Source organism: Tenrec ecaudatus, chromosome 12, assembly GCF_050624435.1.
Source record: "Tenrec ecaudatus isolate mTenEca1 chromosome 12, mTenEca1.hap1, whole genome shotgun sequence".
In the NCBI taxonomy this organism is placed as follows: domain Eukaryota; kingdom Metazoa; phylum Chordata; class Mammalia; order Afrosoricida; family Tenrecidae; genus Tenrec; species Tenrec ecaudatus.
The window spans coordinates 106,836,444-106,848,971 of record NC_134541.1 but is presented as its reverse complement, the minus strand read 5'-3'; the positions used below and the strand labels follow the sequence as shown (position 1 = coordinate 106,848,971).

At 52.5% G+C, this 12,528-nt stretch overlaps 2 protein-coding genes across 9 annotated transcripts in view; one reads left to right on the top strand and one right to left on the bottom strand.

Moving 5' to 3' along the window:
* GLYR1 (glyoxylate reductase 1 homolog) overlaps positions 1 to 4,090 on the bottom strand; it is a 28,284-nt gene extending 24,194 nt beyond the window's left edge. For 5 of the 8 annotated variants that reach the window (XM_075564310.1, XM_075564315.1, XM_075564311.1 and 2 more), the window contains exons 1-3: positions 3,987 to 4,090; positions 2,924 to 2,960; positions 1,943 to 2,022 (exon numbers count right to left, since the gene is read on the bottom strand). In XM_075564310.1, the coding sequence (XP_075420425.1) occupies positions 1,943 to 2,022; positions 2,924 to 2,960; positions 3,987 to 4,090 (221 nt within the window). The remainder of the gene's footprint in view (positions 1 to 1,942; positions 2,023 to 2,923; positions 2,961 to 3,986) is intronic. The other 3 variants (XM_075564314.1, XM_075564316.1, XM_075564317.1) reach the window with 1 other exon arrangement.
* A 635-nt stretch (positions 4,091 to 4,725) lies between these two features.
* UBN1 (ubinuclein 1) overlaps positions 4,726 to 12,528 on the top strand; it is a 33,832-nt gene continuing 26,029 nt past the window's right edge. The window contains exons 1-5 of the mRNA XM_075528029.1: positions 4,726 to 4,876; positions 7,921 to 8,235; positions 11,472 to 11,558; positions 12,040 to 12,135; positions 12,333 to 12,467. Coding sequence (XP_075384144.1) covers positions 7,960 to 8,235; positions 11,472 to 11,558; positions 12,040 to 12,135; positions 12,333 to 12,467 — 594 coding nt within the window. The 5' untranslated portion in view covers positions 4,726 to 4,876; positions 7,921 to 7,959. The remainder of the gene's footprint in view (positions 4,877 to 7,920; positions 8,236 to 11,471; positions 11,559 to 12,039; positions 12,136 to 12,332; positions 12,468 to 12,528) is intronic.

The following is a 12,528-nucleotide window of genomic DNA, read 5'->3' as shown; positions in this document are numbered from 1 at the left end:
GTCAGGTCAAACCAGAGACAATAACCAGACTGCTGGTTTCTTGGAGGTCCAGCAGAGGTGGTTGTGGGAAAACCAGAAGGCTAAGAGACAGGAGTACAAGAAAGATGAAAATGTTCTAAAATTTACTTTGGTAAAGATTGTACAATTCTTCTGGATAGGAGTGAACTACTGACTTGTATGACTGGTGGATTATGTGCCAATAAAATTGTTAAAAAAAATTCGCCTAGGGTCAAACTGATAACTAGGAAAAAGTCTAGACAGGAAACTTCGTGGGCAGTGAGTTTATGCTAACAGGGGAGAAGTATTCAGAAAGGATGGTTGTATAACTTGCATGTCACCCACACTGTAGTTGCACTTGCAGAAAGGGCGAGAATGCTGTCAGTACTGCTGGGGCAGCAAGCAGTCCCTGCATGGCTCACTCTGCCTGGGAGGTTTGTGTTCTGACTAGGCATCTGAGCTGCTGAGAGACAGCAACTTGCCACTGCTTTCCCAGGAGCATCAGGGTGAAGTGATGCAGACTGCAGGTGAATCACCCACACCGGTTTTACACCTCAGGATCAGCTTTCTGATGGAATTCACGCACTGCAAGAACAGTCTCTTCCGGAGTGTCTGGCTCTTACAGCTCTGGCCAGCCAACTCCCAGCAGACCTTGCCACAGCAAACCTGCTAAGAAGTTGGGTTCAGATAAAGAGCTGAAGACTGCGTTTATAGGTTTGTCTACATTGTTAAAATAAACATGCTGTGAAACACTAACCAAAGGACGCTGGCATAAAAGCAAAGAACAAAGCTTGTTGTAACAATTTTCATACGCAGCAAAGGAATCCTGCTGCTGCTACAATGGGCTAGGAGTTGAGCTGCTAACCAAATGGCTAGTTCAAATTCACCTGCCACTCCCTGGGAAAAAGCGAGGCTTTCTGCTCACACAGATTCACAGGCTCAGAAACCACCGGTGCAGTTTGACTCTGTCCTTCAGGGTCACTATGGGCCGGAATCAACTTGACAGCAGGATGATTTTGGTTATTATATACTGCTTTAGAAAAGGCTATTAACCACCTACTCTTAAGGGATCCTAGTGGCATACTGGGTTAAGCATGGGCCTACTAACTGTAAGGCTGAGAGTCACTAGCTGCTCCTCAGTAGACTGATGAGGCTGTCTGCCCCTACAGCCTGCTTCCCTGAAGATCACAGCCTTAGCAGCCCTGTGGGGCAGCTTTACCCTAAAATTTGAGGGGGTTGCTATGAGTCAGAATCCACTCCCTGGCCAGGGGCTGATTGAACAGGATAGGAAAGCCATGAGACCTTTTTAAAACCCAAAGCCAAATTCCCCTGTAAGACTCCTAAGTAGAAATAAGTACAAATACTTAACAGAGATTGCCCCATTTAGCTAGACTCAGGTCACCCAACTGGATGCAGGGATGAGAAAGTGATACATAAGAGCTCAAGCTAGGCACACGCTTTCCCTCCCGGTGACCTCTTACTCCAAGCCCACCCAGAATCTCCACACGATTGGGCCTGGTTTCCTCAAGGTTAGGATGGCTCTGGCGAAAAAACTTTATTGTTACAACGTTGGGGAAAATCTCCTAGTTTTACAAATGAGAACAGAAGTAAACAATCACTTGTATTAAGAGAAACCAAATTCACTGCCTACGCCATGCCCAAACCACAATGATGAATAACTCACCAACGGGAACTTGACCATGGCTGTTGTCACAAGAACTTCCCGAGGGGTGGGTAAAGAGAGGCTCGACAAACTATCTGAGGCTGGTCAGCCCATTCCGAAGTTCCCCAACCACAGCCCTGCCCAGGGCAGGTTCTGCCATGAGCAGAGCAACTTTCACTTAGGTTAGAGGCCAGCACAGACCCTAGAATAGTCTCCTAGTAGCTCTGCCCTCGAGTTGCTGCAGACAAAGGCAGGGCAGCGTGCTGGGGAGAAACTACTCACTGATCTTCCGTCCCAAAAAACTTGACAAAGAAGCATTTCTTGCCACGTGGTTTCTTCAAGTCTTTGGGCGGATTGACGATCTGGGGGAGAAAAGACATGAAAGGATTGCATAACAGTGCAGCCCACTAAAGTAATTCCCTACAGCGCCGTCAGTAAGGAAAACAAAAACAAAAATGAGAGCCACGTATAAAAAGAGAACCAGCGTGCAGTAGAGGTCCAGATCTGGCACTGCCGTGCTGAGCTTCGTGAAAACGTTTACGTTTTTCTAGACGTTCCCTCTACCTAATGGTGACCAAGAGCCCAGCGACAGCAGTGGCCTCGTTCAAAAGCAGCTCAGCCTCAGACCAACAGCTCTCCGCCAACGCAACGCTTGTGTCACACTCATCCTTGAAGAGATGGCGAGGGCACGCTTGTCTTCGAGAGGCAGGGAAAATGCCACACCCCAGAGACAGCCTGAAGGCGTCTACTTGGCTCCAAGAAGAACTATGAAAAGCGGAACATTTGGGAAGCTGTGATGGACCGCCCGCCCGCCACGTGCGGGATCCGGAATGCCAACTTTTCTAAAGATGCTTTGGAGCAGCACATATGGCAGAATGGGAGAAAGTTTAAACTTAGTTGAGACAAAAATAGGCTGACTTTTTACTAACCTACATTTAGATGTCTCTCTCCCTAAAAATCCACCCTGCCCCTTAAAAGGTTCAATCGAAACAGAAGTGAAATTCAAGTTGGGACTGATTTCCAGGGTTAAAAACAACACAACAAAAAGCCATCAGGAATCTTGAATCTGACTCAAGAAATAAGCATTTCCTGAAGGTTACAGGTTTACGCTGTTCATTGTAAATCTCATACCACACTCGGAGTAAGTGTTAAACGGGCTGAGATTTACTCAGTGAAGGCTAGAAATATTCATTCATTCATTAATTCCGGCTTCCCCAAACCCAGCCTTGGCTGTCTTCCTCCTACAGCCGCCCAGACACTCACCTTTCCTGGCCAGGGAGGATACCTGCCGAGTTTCCCCCTAGAGAAAACACAGAGTCAGCAGTTGCCTAAGAAAGCCAGTCCATCTCCTTGAACCCACTCACCCTGCGGTGTGTTTTCCTAAAGCTCTGCGGGCACCCTCAAGTGCTGGCACAGAAACAGCCCAACTGAGGGGGTGGGGCGGCGGTGCTGCGTCTGGATTCCAAGGCTGGGCCCAGGAGGGCAGCACTCCTTTGCAATAGAAAATTGTACACGCATACCTAAGGTCAGCGCGCTCTCCCGGCGACAAGGGCCATCCAAACACAAAACCATCAAGAGCCACTTGTCTAGTGCCTTCGGGAGAGCGGGGTGGGCGGGCAGTTTCCTCTGTCCATCCACACCAACTTCCCAGTCCGGGGTCGGAGCTAAATCACCACAAGGGCAGTCGAGACGGCTGACAAATGAAGCCTTCCCCTGGGGACCGAAGCGACGCTACGCAGCTCGAGGGAGGCGGCCACAGTCCGTCTCGCAGGGCGGTTGGCTGGGACACTGAAGCCCATCGAGGCACCCAGGAAGGCAGTGAGTGGCCACTGCCAAGCCATCGGCCGCCGAGGAGTGCCCCCTCCGTTTCTTCGCGCGGCAGCGCCCGCAGGTTGGCTTCGACACTCCCGGCCGAGCAGCCAGCACAAGCCGGGGCGGACCGGCCTGTCCCGGCGAGTTGGCCGCGCCAGCACCCGGTTTTCGGGGCGCCCCAGCTCGATCCCCGGGACCAGGCGGCGGCAGAAGCCGCCCGGCGCAGGCGGCTTCCGAATCCCGGTGGCCGCAGGCGCGCGCGCGCGCCCAGCGTGGCTCTCCTCCGAGAGGCCTTGGGGCTCAGAGCCGGGCCCACCGCGGCCACCCTCGTCCTCGGTCCCCCGGGGCCACTGCCCCTTCCGCTCGGCGTCGCTGGTAGCACCTGCACCTCGTCCTCCCCGCTGGCCGGAGGCCGGAGCGCACAGAAAGGCAGCTCCGGGGCCGGCCGTGAGCCCCGCGCGCGGAGGGACAGGTCCCCGGCGCATCCCGCTCGTCCCCCGCCACTCCGACTCACCACACCAAGTCGCCGAGCCGCAGACTCACAGCCGCCATCTTACCACCCAACCACCGCCGACGCACTGGCCGTCGGGAACAGCAGGCCGCCCCGGCGCCGCCCATTGGAGTGGCTCTGCCCACGTGACGGGGGCCGGCTGTCACCGGCCACGCCGCGGCCCTGACGTCACCGCGTCCTCCAGGCTTCATTGGCCGGCCGGGCGGCACGTGACTCGGGCGCCACGGTCTCGGCGCGCCGGAGCTCCGAGACGCGCGGCTCTCTCCCCCTCCCTCCGCCCGCTCGTGACAACGAAGCGCCCGCGGTCCGAGGCGGCGGCGGCGGCGGCAAGGACTGTGCGGCCCGCCGAGCGCGTCTGGGACTCGGCCTGCCCCGCCTCCCAGGACCCGGGCCCGCGCGCCGCGCGCCGCTTCCGTTACGGCCGTTAGCCCCGCGCGGGCCCCGGGCCGCCCTCCAGCCGGGGGCGCCCGCCGGCCCGGGCGCGGCGCCGGGGAGCTCGCCCCTGACGGAGCTCGGCGCGGCCTGGGCAGCGGCCGCCGCTCGAGCGCGGACCCCGCGCGGGGCGCGCTGTGCTCGGCCGCCGCCGCGCCGCCCGGGCCCCCCGCGCTCGGACGCTGCGCCGCCGCTCGCCGGGCGGGGGGTCCGGCGCGCAAGTTGGCCCGGGGCGCCCCCTGGCCGCCCGCCCCGCGCTGCCCGAGCCGCTCGGGGACCGCGAGCGGGCAGCGCCCCGCCTCGTGCGCCGCCGACCCGCGCGCGCCACCGGCCATGGGCCGCGGCGCCGGCCGCCCGCCCTCCGGGAGGCACGCCCGCGGGACCGGCCGCTAGCGGCGGCGCAGCCCGGGCCAGCATGAGGACAGCGGCGGGCGGACGGGTGCGGCCTGCAGGGGACAAAGGTGCGTGTCTTTGTACGGACCGGGCGCCGCCTGACACCTGGAGAGAAGTTGGCCTCCGGCCGTTGGCAGCCACTAGGCGGCCCGCGCCCGTGGGTTATGGATGGGCGCTGCCACAGAAGTGGCCACTCAGGCGTCCGTGTGGCCGGGCAGAGAGAGGGGCAAGTTTTCCAAAGGGCTCCCAGGAGTTGATCCAGCAGCACCCAAGTTGGAGCGGGCGTGCTCTTGAGGATCTCCCCGCCTCCCCGCCCCCGTGGGATAAGGTGGAAGGTGACCTGTCTGCTTGCGACCCCCGGCGCTTGGGTTGGAAGTGGGTTCTAATGTACCCGTTGTCCAGGGCTTGGTGCTTGCTTTGCAGTCTCGGAACCTATGCGCATCGGCCTTAGAAGCCGTTCCGTGCATTGCTTTGTTTTAAAAACAGCTTTGAGTTAGTTTTTGGAACTGTCTCTTTTTTTTTTTTTCCCAAAGAGAAACGAATCATCCACGCTTCTCCTAAATTTAAAAATTCTTGGTGTGCAGAGAGTTGAATGCTATTTTAGTGGCGGCTGGGTAGAGAATGTTGTTAGGTGTCAGTGTGATTCTGACTGGTCGCAGAGGAGAACTGCCTCCTAGGAATCTCTTGGCAAGCAGATCACAGGTCTCTCCCAAGGGCCTGTTGTCTGGATTGGAGCCACCAACCTTTCAGCTAGCAGCTGAGCAGTGTAGCCATTCAGCCACTGGGGCTCTTGGATAAAGAAAGAAAACGCTGTTGCTGTTTGATGGATTTGGACTCATTGTAACCCTATTAGAAGGTAGAAATGTCCCCATCGAGGCCCAAGGCTGTCATCTTTACAGACACAGGCTAGCATATTTCTCTCAAACATGATGGTGGGTCGGAACCCCTGATCTACTGGTGAATGGCCAACCACAGCGCCTTGGGAATCTTAAAACAGCGTTGTAGGGGACATGGAGGAAGGAGCCAGATGAAGAATGCGCACACACATATACACGTGAGCGAGGGTATAAGTTGATGGGGAAAATTGTTAAGTTTTAATTCCATTTGTATTTAATCCAACATCCTGCAAGGGCCAGGCAATGCAATAAGGCCCGAAACCAATATAAATGGGCTGGATGATAGGAATGTCTCCTTGGGAGATACCAAAAAGAGGCCCCAGGGGATAGCCACCGTTAATAAGAAAACAGGACCAGGACTCCTGACACAACCAGCATATGAAAGTCATTTAGTTTTTCTGTGTTCGGTCACCAACCGGTTTTAAAATGTGACGATCTAGAGGCCCCGTTCACGATCACCAAAAATACACACAATTCGCAGCAATCCTATATCCCACACCCCAGAGAAGCTGGAGCAAGAGGAGGTAGCATTTCTTGGATAACTTCAGTCTTTGTTCCTTAAGGTGGGCAGCTTTTCCTGTTCTGTTCAACTTATTGAAGTTGCCTGCTTGAGGTAGCTATTTCTTTCTTCAAAGCCCTGCGAGTTTTACTCACAAGTCTTGTTTCATTTACAAATCTAAGAATTTTCATATACACAAAGATAATTACTGGGTCCTTGACAAGGTTCAATTAAGAGAACAGTTAGAACTGATTAAACTCCCTGAAGCATTCGGCTCAAGAAGTTCCTGTAAGCAGCACTGAAATGCGTATCTGCTTAACTCTCTCAGATATTTGGCCCGGCCTGGTCAGTGCTGGGAGGGAACTTACATTAGAGCCTCACCTGACAGCAAAATAAATTCCACTTGGGCCAAAGAGTTAAATATGAAAAGCCAAAAGACCCGCACGTCACTGTCTACTGGGAGAGGGTCATCCTAGGCAGAAAAGCCACTGGGGACATTGTGTTGCACAGAGGGCCCAGTTTTGACTAAGCCCAAAGCTCTCCTATGCGAGCTTGCATATAGCACCATCAAACAGAAAATGGCCCACCAGGAAAGTACTGTCCCTGTAAGAGTGTGCTGGCCGGCCACGAACCTTGGTATGATATTAAGATCCCTCACAAATCAGTAGAACTACAGTTTATTCAACCGTTCTTTCTTGGCCCTACGTGCAGGTGGCTTCATGATTCTTGGGGCCTTTCACCTGGTTCCTTCTATTTTGACCCCTGGCGGAGAATTTGTATTTCCATCCCAGGTAGACAGAATCAGAATCTACATTTTTTAACAAGATCTCCTGGTGATTCTTAAGTCATATTTTAATGAGACCCACAGATTAACGCGATTCCCAGGTGAATCTTGAGAATCACCTGATAGATACATACCCCCTCCCCATCCCCATCATTTGCATAATATTGCGCCCAAGATTGGGTGGTGAAAGGCAGGTGCTCTGTTAGGAAAGGAGTGCACACCCCAGAGGCCCCCCCCTCCCCCCCCCCCCCCCCCCGCTCTATGAGGAGACCAGAAACGTTCTCATTGTGTAAAGTACAGAAGAAAGTACACTGCTGGGACTGCAGTCAAAGGGTGTTAACGCAGTGATTTGTCTCAGGGTATGGGCCATGGCGTGTGCGTTACGGAAGGTGAACATGTGTGCACACATAGGTGGCACAGTGAGTTAAGCGTCAAGCTGCTAGCTGAGGCCAGTGTTCAAACCTAGCAGCTGCTCCGGTGGGGAGAGAGGTGCCAGGCTGCTTTTTGTGCAGCCTCAGAAGCGTAGGGGAGCAGTTTCCACTCTTGCCCTGTGGAGTAGCTACAAGTTGTGATTAATGGAACAGTAGTGGGTTTGGGGGTTTATTAAATATGCATAGAAAAAATACTAGAAGGAAATAGCACCATCTCTGGATGGTAGGATGTGGGGTAACTGCAGGGTCACTATGAGTCTGAATTGACTTGATGGCAGTGGCTTTGGTGTGGGGTCCAGATATGCCTATGGAAATGTTTCTATTTTAAATGAGTTTTATTTAAATAGGAAAAAATATTAAGGATCCGATTAATGATAATTTAAACCAGTGCAACAGTGAGTTCTTGTTAACTAGATGCCTTCCAACTGCAATTTGTACAGTGGGGTAGGAAACGTGTCATTGGACCATCTTGTTCCCGCTCAGCTCTTTCCCGTATTTGCAGGAGACATGCAGTGACCAACGTTCAGATCTGTTGGTAGCCATGTCGGAGCCCCACCGGATCCAGTTCACATCGCTCCCTGGTCCTCTGAATCCTGCCTTTCTCAAGAAATCCCGGAAGGAGGATGTGGGGGGCGCAGAGCAGCCCCAGGACTCAGAGCCGGCAGCTGCTGCTGTTCGGATCACCCTCACCCTCTTTGAGCCAGACCACAAGCGCTGCCCCGAGTTCTTCTACCCGGAGCTGGTGAAGAACCTCCGAGGGAAAGTGAGGGGCCTCCCGTCTGGAGACAAGGTACAGCCCGGCTCCGTGCACATGCAGGTGGGATTTCTGGGGCGCAAGGGAGGCCAAGGAGGCTTGGGTGGTCTCCAGGGTCATGGGCTCCACCCCAGATCACTGATGGGTTTGGTCGGCATTGAGTCTGGATGAGGGGATAGTATTCATTCTGCAAGTGTTCTCTTGACTTAGTGGGGGAAATGCATGGGACAGCCAAGGCTCATTAGAATTATGGCTAATTAATATCTATATGAGGCTAATTCCTATCTATAGGAGCCCTGGTAGGTAGTGTAGTGGTTAAGAGTTGGGCTGCTAACCTCAGTCAGCAGCTTGAAACAATTAGCTGCCCTGCAGGGGAAAGATGAAGCTGTCTGTTCTGCTTGCCCTATAGGGCTTGCTATGAGTCAGAATCAACTTGGTGACGGTGAATGAGTCAATTAGTATATGTACGTGATTAATTATCATATATATCTATTTGGCTAATTGTGTGTAGATAGAAAAGATCTGTGAGCTTTCTAAATGCTCTTGCCAGTGAGGCCAGTCCCTGGCTGGTCCAGTGAAGGAATTCTGTGCCAGGCCTTTTCCTTCTTGCCATAGAACTCGGCGGTATTTGGTCTCCAGCGTGGCCCATAGTGAAGTAGAGCAAAGGATAGTAATTGGCTCCCAGGGTATCAGATCTAGCCTCAGCCCCTTCCCCAAAGTGGATAGGGTACTCTTTGCCTGAGAGGAAGAGTGAGATGGGTGAGAGGTGGGGGACAGTCTTTATTTCTGGGCCCAAGCAAAATCAGTTGGTCAGTTGAACTGCGAATGCCAGCCCTCTGGTTTCCCCAGGGTGGGCCCAGTCCCTTCATGGCTGAAAACAGCCCACAGCATCCTTAGAGAAGGGCAGCTCTGCTCCTTGGACCTGAGTTTGAGAACCCTAGAATCTGCTCTGACATGTATCTAAAAATGTCTAAAGCAGACACAATCTGATACATTCACATACTGGCTTGTTTAATGTTTTTCCTAATGTGTTTTTCCTATGATGAGAAGGCACAGAGCCAGACACTGAGGTTTCAAAGTGTTGCTACTGGAGTTCCCATTCTTATATGTTTGAGTTTATTCCAAACAAAAGGCTTCTAAGTCTATCTTTGGGACCAGTTCTCTAGTGAATACATGGGTCTTGATCTCAGTCACAGCGGGTTTCCCAGATCTGGGCCAGGGAAATTCAAGGCAGAGAGCTCAGTTCAGAAAGTTATGGAGACTTTGTGGGGTTCCCAAGAGGGTCATCTAGAGAGATTTTTCTCAAAAAGGCACCAGATGATCACCAGGGCTTATTATGATGAAGTTGAAACTGCCTTGGTGAAAAAGAGTCCCAGGAAGGTTGTGCCAAGGGCTCTCTTCCCCCCACCCCTCACCCCGCCCCATCACAGTAACATAAACTTGCTCGTCCTTTTAAGGTAGCCAGGTCCGTCAGTGAGAATTCTGTTGGGAATCCTTACTTCATCCTGGCTACAGCCCCAATCTTGCCCTGTCAGACTGGTTTTGTTCCCCAAACTCAAAGAACATGGAAAAGGAGCATGATTTGAATCCCTTGAGGATGCCCCAACTGCCTTTTTTGGTGTGTGAATCAAGGAGAGGGCTTCTTCAGGGAGGAGATGGAAGCATGGCTTTAGCAGTGTGTCATCCTGATGGTGGTGATGGTGAGAAAAGTGGTTCCATATTTTGATATCTTTTAACAGAAATTGCTGTGGCTCCATAGCAATATCTTTTGAAGGGCCCTCATGCAGCCGGACCATTTTGTGTACTAGTTTATTTTCAGTATATGTTTTTCTCCTTGGGAAGGGCTTGTGCTGGACTTACAGAAAGGTAGAGAAGTCAAGTTGCTGGCCCAGCCTCAAAGGACCTTGCAAATGTGTGGCGGTTTCTGGAGAAATCACAGCAACAAAGGACAATGAGTGACATAGTGGCATACCTTCTTATAACTAAGAAGTTGGGTATCTGCAGGGCACTGGAAGTCCAAGTGCATCCAACCCACCGAGACTGGTGGGGGTGCTTAAGATGACACGAATAATGACAGCAGTCACTTCCATTTCATGTGATTATGGTGGAAAAATGAGAAGATGCAGAAAACTACCACGTGTAGGACACACACACACACACACACACACACACACACTGGGTGCGGCACACTCTAATATCCCACGGTATACATAAAGCACAGGTCACGGGCAGAGACCAGAGGTTGAGAGAAGAGCGCTTCCTTTTCAAACAAGCACCTAGTCTGTAGTGCTTCTTGTCTGCTCTGAAGCACACTTGGCGCAGGAGGTTCTTTCTTTCAGTAATACTGGCTTTTTGCCCGTGAAGCTTCACGCTCTGCTCTAGAGACTGTTTCGCAGGGAAGTGCAGGGTTGAGTTGAGAATTAATGGTGTGGAAGACCATATGAAAATACTCTGAGTAGTGAGACTGGCTTGTGATAAATGGCAATGGATGAGGAAAATCGAAGAATCAGTGCATCTCATGTTGACAGAAAATGGGAACTGTACTGTGGGCTGTCAGAACAAACCAGTCTGATGGAAGAAGTAGAGCCAGAATCTTATAAATCGAGGGTGACAAGATATCTCATGTACTCTGGAGAAGGACACTGCTGGGTAAAGTAGAGGGGTACTATAAAAAAGACTGCCTTCAACAATGTGGTTGGAACAATGCTGAAACACAATTGTGAAGATGCCACAGGACTGGGCAGGGTTTCACTGTGTTGTCCGTGAGGTGTCAGGTTGACTCGAGAGCACCTAAGAACCACCACACACCGAGATTGGGAGGACGACAGGAGATGGGTGGCAGCGCATAGGGACTGTACCGGGTAAGGAGAGTCATGTGTTAGCCAACACTCCTGTACCTGCAGGAGCTCCAGAGTTTCTGGACCATGAGTGAGCCACTGTCCCTTCCCTCGGGGAGGCTGGAGCAGCCAAGGCCCTATGGTGAGGACTAGTGGGCCGGGCACAGTAGAGACCGTGGTTTGTGGACTAAGCATCCCGGACTGGAGCCTCTGTTCTGGCTATAGAGCCCTGCAGCATTCAGGGCCGTGGGACACAGCTTGTAGGCCATCCCCCTGGTTCTGATGACTTCCACCAGTGGAAGCTGCCCTTCAACCACCAAGGCAGGCAGTGCAGATGGCTGCACAGATTTTTTCAGAGCAGAAGCTGTTTGTGTTAGAATGCAGCTTGTAGGTGCTGAGGGGTCGGTGAAGGCAGTAGAACTGTTGTGACTTAACATTCTTGTTAAAACCATCTCTTTACAGAAGAAAGATCTCTCAGATCCTTTCAATGATGATGAAAAGGAGAGGCACAAAGTGGAGGCCTTCGCCCGGAAATTTGAAGAAAAATACGTAAGCTGCACTCATGGGCAGCAGCGGCCTAGGGGTCAGAGAGGGTTCTGGGCATTCTCATCCCCTTTAGCAAATGATGAATTCCATCAGCCGTGATCTGAATTCAGGCAGAGCGCCAGGCTGGACGGGTGCAGCTTTTCATCCAGGGGGTGGCTGCTACAGAGGGTGCGCCTACGTGTTGTTGAGTGGACAAGCCAGCGAAAGGGGCTGCTCCTCTCCATGGAATCAATAGTAGGTTTGAAGTGTGAGAAACTTCTGTCCAAAACCATTTCGTAAAGATAAAAACGTGTGTTGTGGTTCAGAAGGGAAAAGGGAAAAGATTTTGGGGTGGGTATATAGATACAGATATCTGTGTATGTGTGTGTGTGTGTGCACGCGCGTGTGCGCTTGCCACGTGCATGCATGGCTGGTTCCCACGTTTTACCGCTGCCAGACTGCCTTGAATCCCACAGTATATGCTCTCTGGTCTTGATGTTTTCAGGGTGGCAAAAAACGGAGAAAAGATCGCCTGCAGGACTTGATTGACATGGGCTATGGCTACGACGAGTCCGACTCCTTCATCGACAACTCAGAGGCGGTGAGCCCTTCCCATGGGTGTCAGAGGGGGGCAGCAGGGGATTCTCTGAGCAGCAATGTGGCACCCTCTGTCCAGGCCAGGCTAGGCCAAAAAGCCTGCTGCCTCTACCACCTCCAATGTGGCCTCACCCCCTCTCCGGGGACCTGCTCTGCACCTCTGAGGCAACTGGAAACTGATGGTTTGTCTTCCTGCTTCAGTATGACGAGCTGGTCCCGGCTTCTCTGACCACCAAGTATGGTGGGTTTTACATCAACTCGGGGACTTTGCAGTTTCGACAAGCTTCGGAATCAGAGGATGACTTCATCAAGGAAAAAAAGAAAAAATCCCCAAAGGTTAGAAAGTTGCTTACTCTTTGTTCTCGGAAATGCAGCTTCCTGCATGACTGGGTGCAGG